This window comes from Vanellus vanellus, assembly GCF_965231255.1.
Source record: "Vanellus vanellus genome assembly, chromosome: 4".
NCBI lineage: Eukaryota > Metazoa > Chordata > Aves > Charadriiformes > Charadriidae > Vanellus > Vanellus vanellus.
This window is the reverse complement of record NC_138909.1, coordinates 20,151,371-20,173,219: the sequence shown is the minus strand read 5'-3', so window position 1 is coordinate 20,173,219 and position 21,849 is coordinate 20,151,371. Positions and strand designations below refer to the sequence as shown.

At 43.7% G+C, this 21,849-nt stretch overlaps 2 protein-coding genes across 2 annotated transcripts in view; one reads left to right on the top strand and one right to left on the bottom strand.

Moving 5' to 3' along the window:
* LOC309670951 (kelch-like protein 8) overlaps positions 1-21,849 on the top strand; it is a gene marked incomplete at its 5' end in the record, with an annotated part of 421,963 nt that overhangs the window by 41,539 nt on the left and 358,575 nt on the right.
* LOC309671219 (kelch-like protein 8) lies at positions 9,682-20,849 on the bottom strand (the record flags this gene model as incomplete). Its single annotated transcript, XM_082482424.1, is given in 10 exon segments — positions 9,682-10,042; positions 10,319-10,356; positions 11,595-11,597; positions 11,600-11,774; positions 13,847-13,958; positions 15,163-15,306; positions 15,993-16,179; positions 18,750-19,298; positions 20,641-20,763; positions 20,766-20,849. Coding segments are annotated over 10 exon segments (1,539 nt in total). The 3' UTR covers positions 9,682-9,918.

The following is a 21,849-nucleotide window of genomic DNA, read 5'->3' as shown; positions in this document are numbered from 1 at the left end:
TGGCCTTACTCTTGTTTGGGGCTTTTCCCACTTTTTGTTTTATGTCGGGCGATGTAACTGTTCTTGGAAGAATGGTTTTTGCATCTCTCTCTGCACGATTGTGCTAAAATTCATGCATATCATTCAGGTCCTTTCTGCAATAGGCATTGCACCTAAGATGGTTGCTAATAATGGATGTGGTTTTCTAATGTAGTAAATTGTAGGGTATGCTGAAACCTGTTTTAATACCCACTAGATATGTTGCTGTTACAGATGTATATAGCAATGTAGACTTTTTTTGGTCACTGCACGCTTAAAATCCCAATGGCAAAATTGGAATTGAAGTATGAATAAAAGGAAAAAATACCTAGTTAGTTAAAAAACAAAACAAAAACAAACCGAAATGTACCCAGATGAGCATCTGCTGGGATTTTTAGCTACAGACTAGACAGGAGGAGCTCGGTGGCGTGTTTGCTCAGGCGAGGTGGGACTGGGACTCGATTCACTGCCATCAATTAGTGTTTCAAGTGGCATGAAACCAGGTCAGCCCCAGGCTGATTAAAAGGTGCGTGGAGGGTAAGAAAAGAGGACGGGAAGATAGCTTGTGGTTGTGGACATATGTATGTGGATTAAGCATCTGTGAATTTTGTTCTGGTTTCGGTGGGTCGTGAGGGGTAATTGGACACGAGCTGTCCTGTCTGCCGGCCAGGGTGGAGCTGGTTTTCCTGTGTCGCTCTCGTCCTCTGTCCCACCATTTCCTACCCCCTTGTGCCCCAAAAAGTATGTTTCACACACTCCTTGCTTGAGGCAAAAGCAAGGAGGGTTAGTTTTGGAGGTGGGAATGGAGATGGGGAGTGGAAGGAGGGATGCAGAGGAAGGGCGTGCGATGTGCCAGCAGGGAGGTCATCCAAAAGCCAGGGCGTGAGAAGGGGGAGCAGGAGGCCATGGGGCTGCAGCAAGTTTTGACCATCCTGCTCATCTTTCTGCCCTGGGGCAGCGCCCCCCCTTGGCTAAAAGGGTCAAAAATATTTTGGGGTGGTTTTCCAAGAATATTTTGTTGTTGTAGTTTGGTTATTTATTGAGCCTTTATTGACCAAACCTAATTTTGCAACTGTGTTTAAGTTGAGGTTTGTTACACGTTATAGATTAGCTTGCTTTCTCTCTTTGGCTTGGCTTACCCTTTTCAAAGGCAAATGTTATTTTTGGCAGTTTCTCAGCCCTATGCTGCTCTCCAAACACTAAAATAGCCCATTGGCAGCCTGTGCTTTCTTTATATTAATTGCACTTTTACTGACCCCCGTCACTACCCAAAACCAACAGTGTTCCTGGGCCATCATCTGCATTTCTGAATGTGTTTCTGTAAACTTTGCGTTCCTGAAACAAGGACTCGTGCATGTTACAATGGCAGCGTGCGATCACTGCTGGTTTGCGATGTGTTTTGTCAAGGTACAGGGTTCCTGGAATTCCCACTGGGTTTTTCTCCTCTCCTACTCAGTATTGCTGAACTTAAGGTTTTCTTTGGGTCCAGCATTTCCTATCATAGCAATACAGCAATGTTGTCCGCTTCTGTTGAGCCAGCCAAACTGCATCCCAACCGATAGCTTTTTTCTGTTCTCTTTCAATAGTTGAAGCCGTGTATCAGCCCGTATGTGGTCTGTGGCAGCTGAAAGGTATTTCTGAAAGTTGCTCCAATCTGTGCAATTTTTGCTTGTTACACGTGAGGTGCAGCAGGCTCTGAACTTGCTCATGAGCTTTCCTCGCTGTTCAGAGAAGAGCTAGTTAGGCTTTTGCTTTGTCTTATTTTTCCGGAGGGCGTTGGGAGAGAGAGTTGAGCAAGATGCAATCTGCAAAGCAGAGCAGGAGCTGAAGGTTTTGTGGGTGGTGTTTTCTTTGCGATGTGAATGTGTACGGTAGTGCGGTGGGCGCTGGCAGGACTCGTGTCATCAGGTCTCTGGGCAGTACGTGAATTGTGGCATGCTGGTCAAGCCACTGCCCGTCTGTTCAGCTGCCAGCCTTGCATTTCTGGGTCATTTCTGTGGGATTTCTATTTCAACTGTTACCATACAGGGTTGGGTTTTTTCTTTTTTCACCCCGCTTTAGGCATCATCTTAGAGTGTAAATAAAACTGCAGTTCTCAGTGAGAATGTCCTTAAAAAGTAACTGTCAGGTTTCCTGAGCACAGAACATTGGTCTTAAATCTGTTAAATGGTCCATGTCCCGTGGGGAGTGACACGCCAGTCATCCCTCTCGCAGCAGCTCTTCCCGTGCTGGCACACCGCGGTGGCCCAGTGACGGGAGAGGTGCGACGTCTTAGAGCCCCATGGAGAAATGAGGACGCCAAACCTCTTGCAAAATAGAGTCTCCAGTGGGTAAAGATGTGCAAATAAGTGAGGGGAGGAGACTGATGTGTTTGGCTTCAGCACTGAATCCACACTCTGAGGCTTCTGTGAATTAGAAGTATCTGCCTTTTATAGTCCATGAAAAAGATAAAAATCAGATGTGTGATACAGCTTAAAAAAAAAAAAAATCTCCAAAGATACTGTGCCACCAATCTTTTGTTTGTCTTCTGTATTAAGGATGAATTGCTGCGTGTGTGTGTGTATGTATATATAAAATTAAAATATGAATTTTGACTTGTTTGTCTTCAAGTTCTTCAGATGAAAGAGATGTTGGTCAAAATTGTAAAGACGAAATTAAAAGCGAGCTGCCTGGGGGAGGGGGTGTTTCTTGTTTTGCTGAGATGTCTCGCCCTCCTCTGTGCTCTGCTCACGCACAGTTGCACAAGCACAGCCCCTGGGTGCAGCTTTGCTCGGAGGCGAGGGCTGGTGTGGCCATGCAATTTGTGATCATGCCACGCATCTTCCTTGGTATGCAGTTGCATTTCTTAAAATATTCGACAGCACAAACTTGTCACTGCCTTCACCTCATTGCCGCTTTTTTGAGGGAAGATATCAAAATGTTGCATTTCAGGTTTTTTAACCTTGAAGTTTGAAATTTGGGTGTTCATCCTGATGAGACCGTGATGATGGGATTCATTTTTGTAAGTACTACTCTGGCAAAATATTCAAGCGTGTTTCCAAATCCCATTTATTTTGCCTGAGTGTGGGGTATGTTTTACTGGCACAAGTGTCTTCAGAAGCTCTAGATACCTGGTACGTATGTATTTTCCTTTTTTTCTCTCCTCTAATGGTACATGCGTAGTAGTCCGATGCTGCCCTCTGTCTTTTGGTTTATAACCCGAAAAAGAAAACAGAATTAGTCTTTTGTTTTACTGGTGCCTTTTGTCTGACAGCTTTGACCTTCTTTCGGTGAGGAAGACTTTAATTAAGGGCAGTAACTAACCTTCTGCTAAAGCCCAGTCATCAGTAGGTGTGAATCAGCAGCACATGAGTGCAGGGGGATGAATCTCAGCATAACCCCAAGGGGTTGGAGATAGCAGTGCCCCAGCTAACAACTTCAGCAGGGCTGGGCTGTGTGTTTCTGTGGCCACTGGCTTTACAGAGCAGGGCAAGTGTATGCTCACATCAGCTTTCCTTTTTCCCCTCTGAGAGGCTGTGGTGGAGGGAGTGTCGGCACGCCTTGGAGCAGCGTTGTTGGCATGCCTTGGAGCAGCGTTGGTGCCAAGGTGAAATGGGCTTTGTCTGAAAGCCAAAGTGCGTGTGTGTGCAGGCGTTGCAAGGAGGAAAAGAGAGTGTGTGGAGCCAGAGGGGCTGGCCCCTGGGGAAGCGTGAACTCGTAGATCTTTGGCGGTAATTAGATAAGATGGATTATGGTTAGCTGGTGTAGGGGTGCTCCAGCAACCCACATCAGGTGTGGAGTGATTAAAAAGCAAGGAAACCAGCCTGGGGGGAAGCAGACCAAGGTGTGAGTTGCTGGGAAAGAAGCGGTGAGAGAGAGAGAGAGGCATGGCAGTCTCTCGGAGGTAAAAGGAAGACCTTGGGAACCAAATGGGAGTAGCGAGAGCAGCTAGGATGTCCACTGAGGACAGGAAGAAAGAAGGGCTCTTTGGCTCTGCTTTTCCATTCCTGTCCTTTCTGTCCTGCATTCACCAAGATTTTGGCTGGGGAGCTGGCACCTGCTTGGACAAAAGAAAAGTGAGAAGCAGGAGGAGAAAGTTGCCATGTGGCTTAATGTGCAATGACAATGTGACATCTAAATGCACTGATATTGGCAGCTGTAATGTGCTGTTTGTTTCATCTGGCGGCTGTTCATTTGGAGATGTGACTTGGACTGTGTCAGGACAGTTCACGGCTTTCCAATTACTTTCTTCCAGCAGCCCGTGCTGAGTTAGGTGTACTGAAAATGTGTGTAGGGGAAGATAATTTGCTTACGATTCTTGGCCCAAGTTAAGTCTTACCCATCAAGCAAATAAGGACACAAAAATGTTTCTCGTTGGCTATTGAACCAGAGCCAAGCCTCGCTGCCACTCCCAGGAATGGCTGTAGCTGTGTACTTGCAAGCTTAGACTATTAATTTTCAAGACCGTTAATTTAATAAGCATCAGAGAAATTATCCTGTGGGACGCTGCCAGGTAGCAGGGGCGCTTCAGAAGTCAGGCAGGCAGCCGTAGCCACGCAGGCGTGCATTCTCTTCATCACAGCCCAGTGTACATGTGTCTTATTATCTCTGTCAGGACGCTGGCTGCCGCACCACCTGATGTAGGTTGTGTGCACTCATTGAAAGATTGAGTCACCATTTCAGTGCAAAACTTATGGCAGGTGTGTATCTGCATGGGCTTTTTGCTTGAAGTGATGGAACACGATAATCCCTGCAGACCAGACAAGTCAGATGGCAGAAATTACAAAGCTGCCTGTTGACTTTGTGTGTGTGTGTGTGTGTGTGTGTGTGTGTGTGTGTGTGTGCTGGAACATGTTGAAAATGAAACTGGAATCCAAGGAATTGCGTTAAAATGCCGTGAAGTGGCAGCAACACCAACCATGCTGACAGAGCCAGGAAAGAATTACAAATATAAGGTTCATCTCCTGGCTAAGAGTGCTTTATTTGCTGCCAGTTCCAGTCAAGAGAACATGCAAAGGTTCAGAAAATAAATACAGATGTGGTAAAAGCAGCCAGCAAAAAAATTTAAGTGGAGTGTCTGGAATAGAGTACTTGGGTTTGCAGAAATGTGCACTGCAGCGGTGTTCAAAATAGTTTTAAAAGCAGTTTCAGCCTAAATGAAGATAGAAAGCCCCATTTAACTGTGGGACTAATATGGAGTTACGGACTTTCCAAGCATTTGTTCTACTTAAGCTTGACCAGGTTAATTGGCTGAATTTTTATCACCCGATGACAACTTATTTGTAAAATGGGTCCCCGTGTCATTTGGTGTCGCAGCCGTGGTCCCATCACACAAGATCACACGGCGCATCCTGCAGCAGTCTCAGCAGACGGAGCAGACAGGCAGCAAACGAGGGAAACACAACCGCTTCTGTTTCTCATTGTGGTTCAGGGCGGTTACGTTGGGCTGGAGTTGTTGGGAAGCTGCGCCATCAGTGTTGCATTTTGAGCACTCAATTTCATCTTTAACAAACCTTTCTTTACTTAGGAGTTTCCCCGAGTCGACGGGGCCTGCCCCCGTTCCTCAGTGTTTGCGGTTTGTAGATGGTTTTGCCTGTTGACAGGAATTTTCTCATGCAGCTCATTTCTAACTCCTATAAGAGGTGGAATCACTCCAGAGTCAAAATGTTGTTGCAAGTGGCGGTGAGACACAGAACTGAGGTCATGCAGTTGGGATGCAGGAAGGCATCCCGACTTTAGGGAAGTGCATACACAAGCTCAGAGCAGCAAAGTAATCTCATAAAATTTCCTGGGGCTTTGACAGTCTTACTGCTGCTGGATTGTCTGCATCTCTCTTGCTGGCACTTGAATGCAGTCGGATTGAGCACAGAGTGCTGGTTTCAGAGCCTGCTGCAAGTCATGCTGGTGGCAACTGTGCTTTTATTTAATTACCTTCCCACTGCTCTAAAAAAAGTGTCTTACCAAGACAAGGAGCAAGAAAAGTTCCTGGGTTCTGATGAGTAAATTGTGCCTGATGTGTTCCGTCTCCCTACGTGCGTGCATGCTGCGAGGGTTAAGAACGCTGACGCTGGAATAACTGCCTCCGGATCCCACTGTAGGTGAAAGCAGATCCTGGAGACAGACACGGGATCCCTCCAGCGCCTGGCTGGCATCCTTGTTACCTCCTGCTTCCCTGCAGCAGCCCGAGGCAGTGGGTTGGTTGCCTGTTGGTTGTGCTGCGTAAACACAGGGTGCGCGCAAACCCTCTGCGAACGCTTGGTTGGTTGCAGGGCTGCATCCCCCTCTACAGGCAGACCTTTCGGTGAAATAATTTTCTCTCCACCCCTGTTCAAACAGGCGGAAATACTCTTTCCGATGGGATTAAGAGTGCATGCGTGTATTTTGTTTATGGTTTAAAATATGCAAGTAGCACATGCGTTGCCTTCTAAAGTCTTCTGTCCACGTCTGAATGTTTTAGCAGTTTTGCTGCAAGCGTGGCTCTCTTAGGAATGAGATGGCTTTGGGGAACGGCAATATTAAAAAGTAATCAAAGCTGTGAAAGTATAACCAAATTCTCACAACCCTCTTTGAATGTAAACAATAAGGTATGAATTTAAGATTATTTTGAGAAGACATAATTTACAAAATTGAAATAAACACGAAGACATGCAAGATCCTTGCATCATCATGGTGTTATGGTGTGTCCTAAAAAAATACAATCAGAAATTACTATTTTAATGTAGCAAACGGAAACCTGACTTAAAGAGAAATCTTTGTCTTTGTATTGATCTTCCATACGTAAAAGTGCTTAGACTAAAATGTCCTGAAGACAAACACAACGCGTGGCCCTTGGCAGCCGTATGGTTTGGAAGGAATTGGGAAGCCACAGTCCCAAGTCCTGAGGTGAGGAGCAGCGGCGTGCGTGAAGGCTGCTGTGAGGCAGCAGGAGAGCTGAGATGGGAGGCGACATGTCCCAGAAGCTGGGGCGGCAGCAGGGTGACCCGTAAGCACTGGCTGCGCACCAGTGTGACTGGAGATACAGGGCCAAGGGGGCTGGTCGGGAGTGGTCGAGTCTGGTCTTGCTCCTCCCAGAAACCCATGACGGTGTTCAAATCAGCAGGCTGGAAACTTGGACGTGAGTAACTGTGACCGCACTTGATTCTTACAAACTGATTTTTTCTATGTGTTTAAAGGATGTTCTAACGGACATCTTTGGGTTCATGATTTTTATGGGTCAGTTCAAGGCTTTTAGGTGCAGGAAAAACATTAACAGAAGCAGTAACAATTTGGGATTCGGGATCATTTGGGATCAGAAGTTGCATCTAAACATGATGCACGATTTCCTGAGCTTGGATGTTTAAATACTTTGCTATAGCAAATCCCGAGTTTAGTTCTAAATTAGACGATGCGGTGGGAGTTAGGGCCTGCTGCCACTGGAGGGCTGCCTCACCACGGGGAGCCAGGGTGGGCTACATTCTCCCCTCAGCCTTGGGGGGGTGGGGTACTTCTTTGTCATCATTATCCTGTTGCCAGTAAGAAGAAAAACGAGTTTGCTGGTGTTAAATTACGAGGGCTTTATATGCAGGTAAGTCATTACTTTGTTGCCACAGTAATCCTACGCTTTTTTAAATTTTTGATATTTTGACATCATTATCACATTTCTACAGTTCTGTACAAAATATTTGTAGTTCTGGTGCTATCTAAGATTAATAACGTGGACACCGCTATACTGGCAAGAGGGTTGTTCCTTGTAAACCTTTTCTGCAGTTTTCCCGCCAGCCCTTAACAATACGCCTCGGAAGCCCGAGCACAAATAATGTTGGGGGGGAGGGTTGCGTACGAATTGAACTACAAGAGAAGTGTCTGTCTTACAGTCGTGTTCAGCCCTAGTGCCACTTGATTTCCAGCTATGGGGTTGACAGCAGAGCTCCTCCCACACCGCAGGGAATCCCACTGCATTTGCTGTAACCTTATTTCCCTGCTGAACACGCACGTCTCCCTTTGGTGCCTGGAAGGCGGCGGCTGTCAGTGTGGTCCGGATGCGTGTGAGTTATTCACAGGCTGCACCCTTGGGTGCTAGCACTTTCCCATCAAGAGGAGAAAAGTATCAACTGGCACACAGCACCCCCAGGCAGCTTGGTTTCACAGTCAGTACTACTTTGTGGAAAATCTTCCCCCCACTCCCCCTCAAGTTTTAGTGTTATCCAGGACATCCATAGAAAAACGTGTTTGTTTCCAGAGAGGGAACCTGCACCTCTTGGTTCCAGCCCTCCTAGCCAGGTCAAGAGCCACAACGGTGTCAACATCCTTGCCGGGGGGCAAGGGCAGGAGCAGGGTGGTATGGTTTGCAGCCGTAACGCAGGATTTTCTCTGCTGACAAAGGCTTCCGGTTGGGAATTATACTCTGCAGAAACCAAAAAAGACTCATTGTTTTAACCTTTCCCCACAATAGCATGCTCCAGTCATGCTAGAAACAAGGTGCTTTGAAGTACAAATGTTTTATTGCAATGTTTCATTATTTACAGTACCGTCCACTTTGTCCCTGGGTGCTACCAAAGTGCAAAGCCATTTGAAACAGAAAAGCTAAATGATAGTAACTCAACAGCGAAACGTGATTGTACCTTATGGTCGTACTGCCCTGCCTCTTCCCTGCTACTGCGTGCAGAGAAGTTTGCTGCTCTCCCTCGTCACTTGGAACAAACTTTGGTCACAAAGGATTGTCAGTTGTCGGTCTGTTCGCGGTGATGCAGGAACAGCAATGTGCAGTCTTTCCAGCTGGACGTTACTTGGAATACAGGGCTTCTGAATGCGTAACAACAGAACCTTGTACACAACACTGTCAAGTTCATATTTCAATTTCTCGTGTAAGTACTGGTTTATTTCCAATTCTTTTTGTTGCTGATTCTCTTTGGCTTATAGAAGCTTTAAGTCATCTGTTTTGAGGCTTAACTATCTTAAAAGAGCCTGTACCTCTAGAATTACCACTGAGTTGCTACTGGCTACTGAAAATGGACATGTCATCTCCTAGAACTGCATTTAAAGGTCTTTACAGAATACTGCAACTTTTACCGTACGTTTCCATTTTGTATAAAAATGGTGACTCGGACACCTCTGAAGCTGACATTTTCACACACTGCCATCTTAAAGTAGGACAAATTACACTCGTTACTTCAGGAATGACCCCTCAACAGAAACTTGCCTTTGGGGGGATAGTTACTACAAATTTTATTTGAAGACTTGAGAATCCCAGTATTCTAGTGGGTAAGCTCAGGTCAAGAATCTTTTCAGCTTTCTAACGAGTATATTAGCTTGAGAAAGTACATTGAAAGACAGGTTTCAGACCAAGTACCTGCTATTTCCACTGCTGCCAGCAGTCCCTTCGGACATGGGCAGTGAACTTCTCTGCTCCACTTCTCTTAGTGTGCAACAGGGATGTCGTTACCTTCTAAAACTTGAGACGCTTTGTGTTACAAAGCTCTTGCACAATTAGGAAATGTTTAAGACTACATTCCCGAAAATAAGTTACATGAAATGGCACTCGAGTCCTTCAGAAAATGCGTAGCAGGGCTGTTGGGTAAGGCTCAGCAGTACTAACTGCTGCTCTCTCTCCTCACCCCATGCCTGGTTTACAGTTCAATAATGAGTCCCTGTACCAGTTGCCTCAAATGATTCTGAAATTACAGCTTCTCAGAAATGGGATGATTGCAGCTCTTGGCAGGTTTTCTCCTGTGAGTTATACTTTTATTCCATGTTTTCACAGACTTTTCCGTATCACTACTGATAGAAAGCCACCAAAAGCTTTACAGTTGCAGGAGGTAACATCTTCACAAAGAAAATGTATTGTTTGCATTTCTTAACCTACCATACAAAACACGGTGTTTAAAAGCTCCGCAGTGCCTCCCTTCCTATCGTTCCTCTGGAATTTGGAGGAGGCAGCAGAGCTCACATGCAGTCAACAACATTGCTGGATCCTTGGCCCACGTCCCGGATCTGGCTGCTGAGACAAGAGCACACAGCCACGCCTGCCCCTGCCCTGCAGTGTGACACAGGGCCGACGAGTTCCCACCTAAAGCAGATGGCAGAGGAAAAAAAAAAGAAAAATAAGTTCCTGTTCTTTCTGAGCAAGCGGAAAGTATTTCTTTTCTGTGTCTGAAATTCTATTATACAGCCTAGTTATATAGTCTGTGCAAAATATACCTTGCTAGTTTATGCTCATTATTTGTCTGGTAAATTTAGTGCAAAATCGGGTTGAAACAACCAGAAGAATGTAGATTCTTATTGAGCGAAGGGAAGAGAACAAAGGACGGAAAGAAGGAGGAGGAGGTAGTGCTTTAATATTTACAAGAAGAACCTAATGGCATAAGCAGCACTCCTGCATCGCTAGTCATGGATGTAATATGTTGATCTCACAAAATTGACGTGAGACAGAGTCAATTAAAATTTGGAGTATTTATTAGCAAGCGGCAGCAAGCAAAACAGCGCTGGGCGGCCCGGGAGTCTCACTCCACTGACGGCGCGCACTCAATGCAGCGGCCTTCTCAAATATATATGGTACTTTTTACATAATCATAAGATCTCTTAATACGGCTATACATATGCATAACCTATCCCCGCTTCGTATTAAAATTAGCTTTAAGAAGTCATTTTCATAAACTCCTCCTAACTGCGCTTGCGCAATGCTTTGTGGAGGTGGTCGCTGAGGGTCTTGAGGATGAAGGCTGCAAATTCTTCTTCATCACTTCAAGTAACCTTTTGTCCCTGCGCAGACTCAGTTTTTCTTTTTGGTCTCTGTCCAGACTGCAGGGTTGGTTTCAGCCGCCTTTCAAGGCCTTCTTTTATTTGTTATCAGGAGCTGTCCTTGGCAATGCCTCAAGACTTCTTGCTTCGTCCATTTTTTTTATCAGGCCTGTTTTTTGGGTTATGAATTACTACTAGTTAATTAGTACTATATCTTTGACTCAGTCCCCCCCCCTTTTTCTAAAGAGTTAGTAAATTCTATAAGGATTCTTCATCTAACATTTTCTCAAAGTATTTATCTAAGTGCTATAGGTATCTCTAAAACTCTGGCAGTACTAAACGAACACCTTTAAAATTACACAAATTAATATCTTAAACACTAGTATTGCCAGTGGTCTTGGGGTGAAGGTTTCTTTCTTTCAAGTCTTTTCACAATTTATTATACTTTGTCTATATAACTTGACCCTGCAGCTTAGTCTTGCCTGCACAATCATGCATATCTTGTTTACACAGTAAAATGTTGGCCATCTTACCACCTCTTGTTAAGCAGTTGCCTTCTTGTGGAAATGTAAGTTTTTAGGTTTGGTGAACAAACGATACTGAGTTTATCACAATGGATATTACTCAATTATTACCAGGAAACAATAGATAGACTCCTGCTGCGCACTACTTCTATTATGTTGCGTTTTCATATAGGCAGTTCAGTTTGATCTGAGTATTATCCTAAATATCCTCATCTTTTGCACAGCTCAGTAGGATTTTGATGACCAGAGGTGCTAAGACCTACCAGCTGCATTTTGTTCAAAATCCTGTGTTCTGCCTTGTAAAAGCAGATGGGAAAAGCAGTTCAGTTCCTCAGATGGCCTCAACTTGGGAGGAAACAGTCACTTACCACAAGGGCTACGGAGCCAACTCCTCCCCTGGGAGCGTTCATTGGGGCGACTGCACTCCATCGATCAGAATCAATGTCATATCTTTCCACATCGCTGAAGCAAGTGTTGTCATCTAAACCTCCTATTGCGTAAATGGGGCCACCAAGGGAGGCAAGAGCAATTCCTCTCCTAACAAAACCACAGGATCAACACCTCAGTGCAAGTCCTTAAGGAAAAGGAATGGGAAAGACACATCAAGTGCAATGTTACCTGACTGGTACCTGTTTCAAACTATGGGGGAAAAAGTAATGAAAATGTTAAAAGTGAAGTTTATAATAAATAATGACCAGGAACTGCGGCTGGCCCTCTGTACACCTGCATCAGTCTTGCAGCTTTATCCTGAAAGTCTTTCGTATGTTTGCATCCTCCCGTGAGAGGGGCTCTAGAGTTTTATCTTGACTTCACCTCAGCTTTCCCAGGCACCTCTACGTTATTGTGTGATCCATGAACAGGACTGTTGCAGCTAGAATATTTCTAGACTGCAAAAAGACAAAGCTCCTGTTTAAAGAATAAAGGCAGGGGGACGCGGAATACTGTTTTGACTGAATGTCACCCAAGACCCAAGTCTTCTAATTACACGCTTAGATATATGAGGTTAGCTTAGCTATGTGATTTCTTGGTACTGAATTTTACGCCTCCTATTTTGTTTTATTGAAGAACCACATTTTGTTTTATGGAGAACCAAAACCTGCTGGCTTTAACTTTGCTGGTATAGCTGCTGCTACAATCTGGGAATGATTTTTTTGGGGGGTGATATTAATACATATTAAAAGCAAGCCTGCGCTGGATATTAGATGAGTGAACTCTAGAAAGATTTAGTTACAATTTCTTCCATTCTCTTCTTTTTTATTAAGTCTGTGTTAAAACAGTTGTCAGATTTTTTTCTACTGAATCTACAATTATGAGAATACAATCAGTATTACAAAATGCAAAGTATGGTCTAGACTCATTAGAAGCATTAAGTTTCTGCTTTAAGTACCAAGACAGGTGATTCACCATTTCACTGAGAACATTCTTGCCTCATTACACAGAGGGCAGGTGCGAAGATACCAAGGCAGGAGCAAGGGATGCACAGTCTTTCTACAGAACACACACTGGGGAGATACCCTGACCTTATCTTGCATTGCCTCACCAGATAACATAGATGGCATCAATGGTGGCAGTTTTTTCTCAACTAAGTATTCGGACACCATGTCCGTGAATGGGAGGAATGGAGCGTAGCCAAGGCACAGCAGCCCTTCCATTTACCAAGGTACTGAGTAAGAAATGTCACAGAAATCTAGGGCTGATGCTTGCAGAGAATATGCCCTGTGGTGGTGGCAGTAGGGAGGAGTAAGAAGCTCCTTCTGGGAGTCTGGGTCTTTTACTTTGATTATGTCACAGCTACAAATAGCTTGAGGACTTAGCCGTGTTCAGTAGTTCACTCCTGCTTGTACATGATGCTTTTAGAAACAACAAATAACAAAACAGAATGTAGAATTCAAGAGGTGGATTTAAATGACAGCAGAAACAAAAAATTACCCATCTGTGACTCCTTAAAAGAATCCTAAATGTCAAAAGGCAAGAAAAAGCCTCAATCTGACTTTAAGTGTTTTAGTGCGTCTGGCCTTTTGTGGCAAAAACATAGGCAGCATGAAGGTTTCCTGGGCATGAAGAATTTCAGTGTGCGTGTTCACTGGCAGTTATCTTGCTCATTCTTAAAAAGCGCAAAAACCCCATAGAAGTCTATCAGTTTCAAGTTCTTTATCGGGCATAGCAGAAATGCCCTAGATACGGGAATGTAAGCACAGCTGGAGTAGAAGAGCTCTCTGCTCCAGAAGCCAGGCCCCCAAGAAAGAAAAGAATAGTGACAAAAGAAAGCCAAAGTGTAAACATAACCAATGTTACCAGCCAGGGCCCCTCCCTAGAGAGAGAGAGATATTATGCAGTTTTGCACTGAAATAGTATGTTACACAGAACGTTGTGTTTCTGAAAATATGTGATGTATGCAAGTATGTGATGCAAATTTGTATTTGCTTTACAGCTAGTAAATAAAGGTGTTTGATAGCATAAAGCCCCAAAATAGGAAAAAAAAAAAAAACAACAAAACTAAAAATAGCACAGTTTGGAAACCCAAATAAAGACAGGACAGACATGGTGTTTTTCAGCGTCAGCAAGAAATTATTTATCGCAGACTAGGACTTAAAATTTGGATTACGTACCTCTTTGTGTTCATTGATGCCTTCATCATCCACTTGTTTGTGAGAGGATCAAATACTTCCATGCTTCCTAAGTGTTCGTTTCCATCATGTCCACCTACTGCGTAGACTTTACCTGAAACACATATGCATCTTTTGATACAGAGATTGCTTGGCAACACTTCAGTTTTCATTTATGCAATATCCCTGCCTATGTGGAGACAACAAGCTCAAATAAAGGTTAAAGTCTTCAAATGTTTTCAATATCAAGATTTTAGTAAGTACAGACTTTATATTTTTATATGCTGTACTCAACCAGAGATCTGTTTCTAACTTGGACTTTTATACAAAGCTTGAGATATGTAGACAAAAAAATCTTCCCATCACTTGAGTACTGCAGGTCAGATCAGTTTTGGACATTTCTATCAGTCTCTCCAGATTTTCGGGGGGGCGTGGGGGAGGGGGGGAAATCTCTGTTCTGCTGCAGCAACACAGGAGCTACCGTTTACAAGGAGAAGTTGCATCATGGGTGCTAAGCTGCTCTGGACTGCACGGACCTGGTTTCAGAAGATGGAGACCCAAAAATAAAGGTAGGTCTGTTCTTGGAAGATTTATGGTCTTAGTGACTTGCCTGTATGGAGTTAAGTGTGAAGGGAGCTAGTATGAGTACTAGCAAATTCTGGGTGACTCTGCTGTGTAAGGCTATTTTTTTGTAAACGGGTTAAAAAAAAATTAAATCGCCTGTTAAGAGAAGAGGCTATGTACCGTTCATAGAATCATAGAATAGTTGGGGTTGGAAGGGACCTTTAAAAGGTCATCTAGTCCACCCCCCCTGCAATGAGCAGGGACATCTTCAACTAGACCAGGTTGCTCAGAGCCCTGTCCAACCTGACCCTGAGCGTTTCCAGGGATGGGGCATCTACAACCTCTCTGGGCAACCTGTTCCACCACCCTCATTGTAAAAAATGTCTCCTTATATCTGGTCTAAATCTTCCCTCTTTTAGTTTAAAACCATTACCCCTTGGCCTATTGCAACAGCTCCTATTAAAAAGTCTGTCCCCATCTTTCTTACAAGCTCCCTTTAAGTATTAAAAAGCTACAGTAAGGTCTCCCCAGAGCCTCTTGCAGGCTGAACCACCCCAACTCCCAGTTCACAGTAATATCTTTTCAGTAAGCATGCTCTCAGATTGTTTCCGAATCACAAACCCCTTCGTGGGGAAGAAGCCTTACTAAATTGAAGAATATCCAACAGGTAAGCCATTGGAAGACAGATTTATTTATTAAAAGTACCGATTCCACCAAAAGGAGCAAACAAGTGCCTTTAGAATAGCATTACTGACCTCCCACAGAGATCACACCCACGTGCCTTCTCCTGCTGTTCATTTCAGGGCCGAAGAACCAGTTGTTCTTACTGATAGAGTAACATTCAATGCTGCGAAATGGGTCACCAGATCCACCTCTACCACCGACACAAAACAACACACCTGAAGAAGACAAAACAGGTTTCCAGAAAAATAGCAGGAAGATGGGGGATAAAGTTGTACAGCAGAGTGAACTGAAACTTATGTAGTTCGGGAGAAGTCATATTTCACTTCAGGGGGCACAGTCATTGCCCTGCGTAACTGGGTGCTGGATTTTGCCTTTGCTTGGCATGCTGTTATGGCAATTAACTATCTATGCTGATGCAAAACCAATGCATATTTTAAATATGCTTTTTGTGATTTTTTGCTCAGGGAGATCAACATTGTTAAATATAAAAATGTAAAAATTCGGATTTGCAGTCTAATATTCATCACTCACTTTTGGTGTAGGTTAGCCAAAGAGTTTAAAAGTTAGCTCAACCTTCTCGTGCCAAAAGATAAGTGTCCACTGTTGTCGGTATAGCTGTGAGCATGCTGCCTGGTCACAAGATACTTAACAGTTCTAGCTTTAATACAGATAGAGCCAATCAGGATAAATAAATAATGCTTTAAAGAAAGCAAATGACAGCTAAAGTTCTGCTAGGACAATGCAGCACACTAGCTAATTACCAGAGAGGTACACAACGGCTTTCCCAGTTTTGCATTAAGTCATTAACAACCATTTCTACCAAGCTACCTAACCCTGCACAGACGCACCGCCTTTTCTCCACACCACTCCCTATGGGATAATCAGACACACATTTAATTACCAGCAGTCTGCTTCCTTGGTGTTGTGCGAATGGAGTACTCAAAGTCTGGCACTGCCCTGCTGCTCAGGTGAAGGTGGTAGTTTCTTGCTTCATCCAGCGAATCCCTACATTTTAGATTCTGCTTGACAATCTCTTCCTTTGCCACAACACCCATAAGGAAACAAATGGGCAAGAGAGGCAGCCGTACCTGACAGAAATGAACACAGTTGGAGTAACTGGCTGAACTGACTGAGTCTCACCATTTACAGTGACGCAAGCATAACAGATGGCAGCTTCTGAGCCAGCTGCCAGCCCCACGCTCTTCACTAAAAAGGGAGGCGTTCATACTTTTTTTCCAGAATAACAGCGATACGAACAGTTCTTTTTAGTGACAAACGTTTGCTACAACCCTTTGCATTTAAGCAGCGGTGGAGAACTGCCCCTTGGCCCAGGCTGAGCGGAGGAAGAAGTGCCGCTGCCTGTACTGCAACTGCACCTGCCTGATGTGATGCAGGCAGCATCCGTGACTGTACCAGGATAGCCCGTGTCAGGTTAGTCTGCTGAGGGGGTGAATTTTCAGCTCATTGCTATGCCAGTATAAGAGGGCTTTTGCTAGAATGGCTGATTTTCTTTGGGTGGCAAGTCAAAGAGGAAACACTATCAGCATGAACTAAGTGTCTGTCTATTAAGGAGGTATTGATAGTGCAGTAACACCTTTCTCTAGTGTGGACTTGACAGACTACAGGATTAAAAAAACCCCAACGTTGAGAGCTAATTGTTTCCTTCCCCAAATCCTTCCTGTGGTTCCCTAGCAGAGAGCTGGTGAGCAGGCTGAGGAAAGAAAGGCTCCTTCTGGGTAAGGCTATAGGTGGTCACTGCCCAGAGCAATCCCCAGCGACAGGGCACATCTGAAATAAGGTCAGCCTCTCCAAGGCTGCCTTGAAATGTCTTCCTCCCCACAGTCACTTATTTCAGCAAACCGTTCATTTGTCCTTTTGAGAGAAACAGTGAGGAATATGAAGTACAATCGGGTGCAAAGGTGGGACAGGTGTTAGCAGGGGGGACTGAAGCAAACCAGCATCTGACTTCCTAAGGTTTGGAATCGATGCTGTCAGGCGCCTCCCAGTTAGCTCAGCAGCAATTGTGAAGTCCAGTATCTCCAGTGCTTCTCAGAGCAGCAAAAGGGTGCTGTTACATGGCTGACACATGTCCCTGCCTTGAAGTAAGCAAGTGTTTCTACCAGTTCTTCCTTACCCGCTTGCTTTCAGTCCCACTTCTTCCTTTACTTTGGCCTGTCTTGGTTTTGGCCGATTAAATGCACAGCCATAGCCCTGCTCATAGACTCATGAGGCAAGTGATGCGGTAAGAGCACAAGGCTGACAAATTCAGAACCTCATGATGACAGCGCAACCCCTAAGGCTGGTTATGATGTGGATAATAACTATCGCGAAGCCCAGTCATGTTTTCTGCTAGCAATAATGTCCAAATCACCTGATGGCTCCGTATACTCTGGCAAATAACCCATATTTACAGGAAGGGGTTTACTTTTTCATTGTTTCATTCTAGACTGGTTACCATGAATAAAACAAAGATGTTAATCTCATCTACTTGTACACCTGGGTAATAATGAAGGTTTTTTTAAATCTCAAATTATATTGCCTATAAATTTAATTATAGTGTACTAAAGAAGGAATTTTTCTACCAAAACCATCATGCTAGTCTAGATGAAACTGAAAGTTTTGGGAAGACAGTTAATAAACAGTTGTGATCTTTTACCAGGAAAGGTGAAAAATGATGCATGAAGACAATGACAGCAGTATTCTAGTGGACCTCTCTTTACTCACATGATGCCAATATTAGCACTTCTGCTGAATGCAAAACATTCAAGCTGGAGTTCAGTGACAATTGAAATGGCACAGTTGATCCTACCTGCTAAGGTTCACAGGGCATTTTGCAGTGCACAGCATGTACCACCCTCCTCCCCAGCACAGGTTCTCTATACCTGTCTCAAATACTGTATTTTAAATTCCCATAATCAACGCATACGGAGCTTGAATAACTGACGTACCTAACGCTTTGACAGGAGGAGGTCCGATGGGTGTTTAAATAAGTTCAGCTAAGTGACCTTTTGATACCCGTATGTGTTTCTTTCAGAAGCGGTGGACTCTCATCAAGTCTAGATCATTAAACTGCTAACTCCTACAGGTAACCAGCAGTGCTAGCCTAGTGAGCATTAAATGGTCTAGCATATGTTTCCTAGCCTGCTTATAGGGCTAACATGTCTTGGTCTTTTGTTAATTAAATATAGGAACATTCTAGAAGTAGCACAACTTGATATGACACATCTCCGTTACAGTTTTACTCTCCTAGACACGTAAAAAGCTCCTCAACAGCTTTGCTCTCTTTTCTTAAGTACAAACACTTACCAGCAAGGGAAGTGAGTGTTTCAGGCTGTAGTAGTATCAAACCAAGTGAAGTGATGGCTTTATGTACTCTACTATGTGTAAATCTAAGAATTTTCTGCTCTAACACAGATGCAGCTTTTTGTTGGCTCCCCACTCCCCAGCCACGAGCATGTAGTGAGTACTCATCTCACAAGAGAAACTGAAGAATATGACTTCTTCCTGATATTCTACTGTTAACTCACAACTGCGAATACCAGAGGAGGTGCCAACTGCCGAGAACAATTTTCATCATGAGATCTACCCAAGGACAAACAGTTGATTAGACAACAAAACCAGTGACAAGACAGGCACACGGCGCCTCAGCCTGCCCTACCTGTGCAAGTATTTCATCCAGCCACGTCGCATGATGCTGTGGATTGGCTAGCAGCCACTTGATAGCAGCGTTGTAAACTTGCTTTTCGTTTTCAATATTCAGGTCACTGGAGGACAGGAGTTTATGGAGGTGCTGTGGTGACACACTCACAAAGTCTTCGCACTCCACCACTTCTGTAAAGTGTTCGCAAGCATACTGATCAGCCATGTCCATCAAGTCAATGCGGTTGTGACTCTCCGCAAATGCCCTGACTGCCAGGCAGTTGGAGGGATGGAAGTGCAGCTTCATGTATTCACAGCACGCCTTTGCTACCAGTTCCACCTGAAGAATGCAAGCAGCGTACAAGAGAGGCTGGACGTTATCCACTGTCAGAGTAATCCGGGAGGAGTACACAAACTTCACCAGGTCTTCTATTGCATCACCATCAAAGTCCCTGATCTCGATCAATGTCTGCTTGGCTTCAGCCATTTCCGAAAGAAACATGGCTCTAAAGTAAGGTATAACACAAGCTAGCACCAGTGTGTGGCAGGAGATAAGCTTTGGACCAACCTGAAAAAAAAGAAGAAAATAACCCTCAGTCTTTCACTGGAATGTCAGTTTTGGCTACGATAGGACGGACAGTTAAGCCGAAATAAGAATCCTGAACTCAATATGCATTGAGCTACTGTATTTTGTTCAAGCAAAATAACTCCATCTGCCCTGTACTTCTGACATCAGATCAATGTATCCCAAGCAGGTCTGAGTTGTAACTTGGTCACCAGAGTAGGGCAAGGCCGTAACACAAAGAAGCAATAGCACTGATGCACTGAACTTGCTTTTCTTTAAGAGGCGTGTCCTATTTCTTAAATGAAACATCCTTAGGAACCTTCTAGATGCATCTTGGAGACAGGAGGAGACTGCCAGGCACTTGTTTCTTTTATGTGTATTTCAGAGACTTTGCAGGGCGGGGAGGGCGTAAATTGTAAAGCGACATTTTTAGACAACCTAATTTAAACCTCTGGACTTTTACTAATGTTGAGGAATTTATAATTCTCTATATTAGCAGCAAATTCATGTAAAACAGCAGTAATAACAGGTATTACAGGGATTATTAAAAGTTACCAATCACTTCCAGATTTTTAGCAGTTGTTCAGCCACAAAAGATAGAGTATTCCCCATAAAGAGGAGGTATTTTTCAAAATTCCGATCAGAAAGCACAAAACAAGCTTTTCACTTACAAAATTCTAGAATTCAACTATGTTAAGAGAATGTAGGTTCTGAAGGTAAGGGAACAATCCACTACTTATTTGCGTTACAGGAGTGCTTTCTTACAGCCTTTGTCATTCATCAGTCTGCGCTAACAAAGGGATGGCTGAGTTAAGCAACCGGTACTCCTGGCAGACTCAAATTACATGTTCATTTTCAGATGAAGGCGTTAAAGTGAGCGGTCTTGCAATGTAAAAATAAAAAAAGGGTGGGATATTAAATTATAAAGGATAATTTGGAGTTTTTTCTATCTCTGATTCAACACACAATTTCTCTACCCTTTTTAAAAGTGTGTGTTATCAACACAAGTGTAACCTGCCTGGTGAGCAGTAAGTCGAGGCTACAAGGAGCTGAAATTGCACAGTTACATACTGATCAACTGTGGGAACCTGCTTAGAAGGCAATTTGGGTGAGGTCGAAGTCATGCACGTCCTCTCTTGGACTGTTAGCATCTTAAATGTTTACATTTCTGTTGTAAACTTCCTAAATAAAAAAAAAAAAACAAACACCTAGATAGAAATGCTTCAGATCCAACAGGTATTCTATGCTTTCCATACCCCTGCCCAAATTCACAGCCACCTCCAGCATACGTATTCATAGCTTAATCTTCAGGCTGTTAAATGCAATGGATGTGTGACAATATCTCCTTTAGTGTAACATCGCAGAGCTCTCCAGCTTCAAAGAACTGAAGGAGAGACCTGTGAAAATCCTTCCAAGCCTCATTTGCTTCAAATACAAAGATGTCATCTTCACTGTCAATGTTGGAGGCTGCTGCTGCTGCTGCTGTTGCTGCCGCCTTTTTCCCTTTATCAGATGTTGTTTTGCCTGCTCTGGAACCATGGATTCTGAAGCCATTGGCTGTTTCTTCTTGCACTGTGTCCATCTTCAAAAATTCATGCCAAGACAAAATCCAGCCCATCAGGAGTCAAATCCTAAAATGCAGTTAAATTCTGTTCATGTTCCTGTTCGGAAAAAAAAAACAAAACCCAACACAAAAAATGATGAGACATTAGGTACTGGTAGTACCTAACAATTTGGTTACATGTTATAAATACTACCTATAACCTTACTTGGGGAAGGTGGGAGGAGAAAGCAGGGAAAAAAGACCCACAGTCAAGAACCCTACGCAGGTACCTTTAGGAAAAGCCATTGTTTGTGAACTTGTTGCCCACGCTTCTTGAAAAAAAGACAAGAAAAAGAAAAGGCAAGGATGTATCCTCCAACATTCCTGATCTCACTGCTGTGGATGGCAGAGGAACAAAAGCGACACGGCCCACACACAACCGTGTTTCTTTGGTCCTTAAATAGCATCTCTCATCACTGCTGCCATAGACAAACTATTGATCTGACCCCGATGGGTATTTTGTACATACTTATTACTCAGCTTTCCTCGGTCTCTTAAAAAGCTAAAGCAATCCTTAAGTGTTTTATGCATTTATGCAAATGTAAGCAAAATATAAAAAGCTTCTACACAATTAGAGAACAAGAATTTACACTTACAGAAAAATCTTGGAATGAAAATTATTTCCTTTTATCTAGCAACCTTATTAATCCAACAGATTGATAATTAAAGCATGACAATGAGGAGCAAGTTTGCTCCTGCTTGCTAGCTTTTATTTTATACTGTTTACCCAGCTTAGCTGAAGATATTTAAGGTGTCTAAGTTTTATACAGCTCGGACTAAAGGAATTGTAGCCATACTAACATCATAGCCTTCCCAGGGCTGAAAGACAAATCAGAGATACCACAGACAATGGGGAGAAGGTTTTTTCTGCTTCTGCCACTCGAGTATTTTACTCTTCCTGCTACTGTGAGCTTCAGTTAGGTTAAGATTTAAGTCCAGCTTTTTATTTGG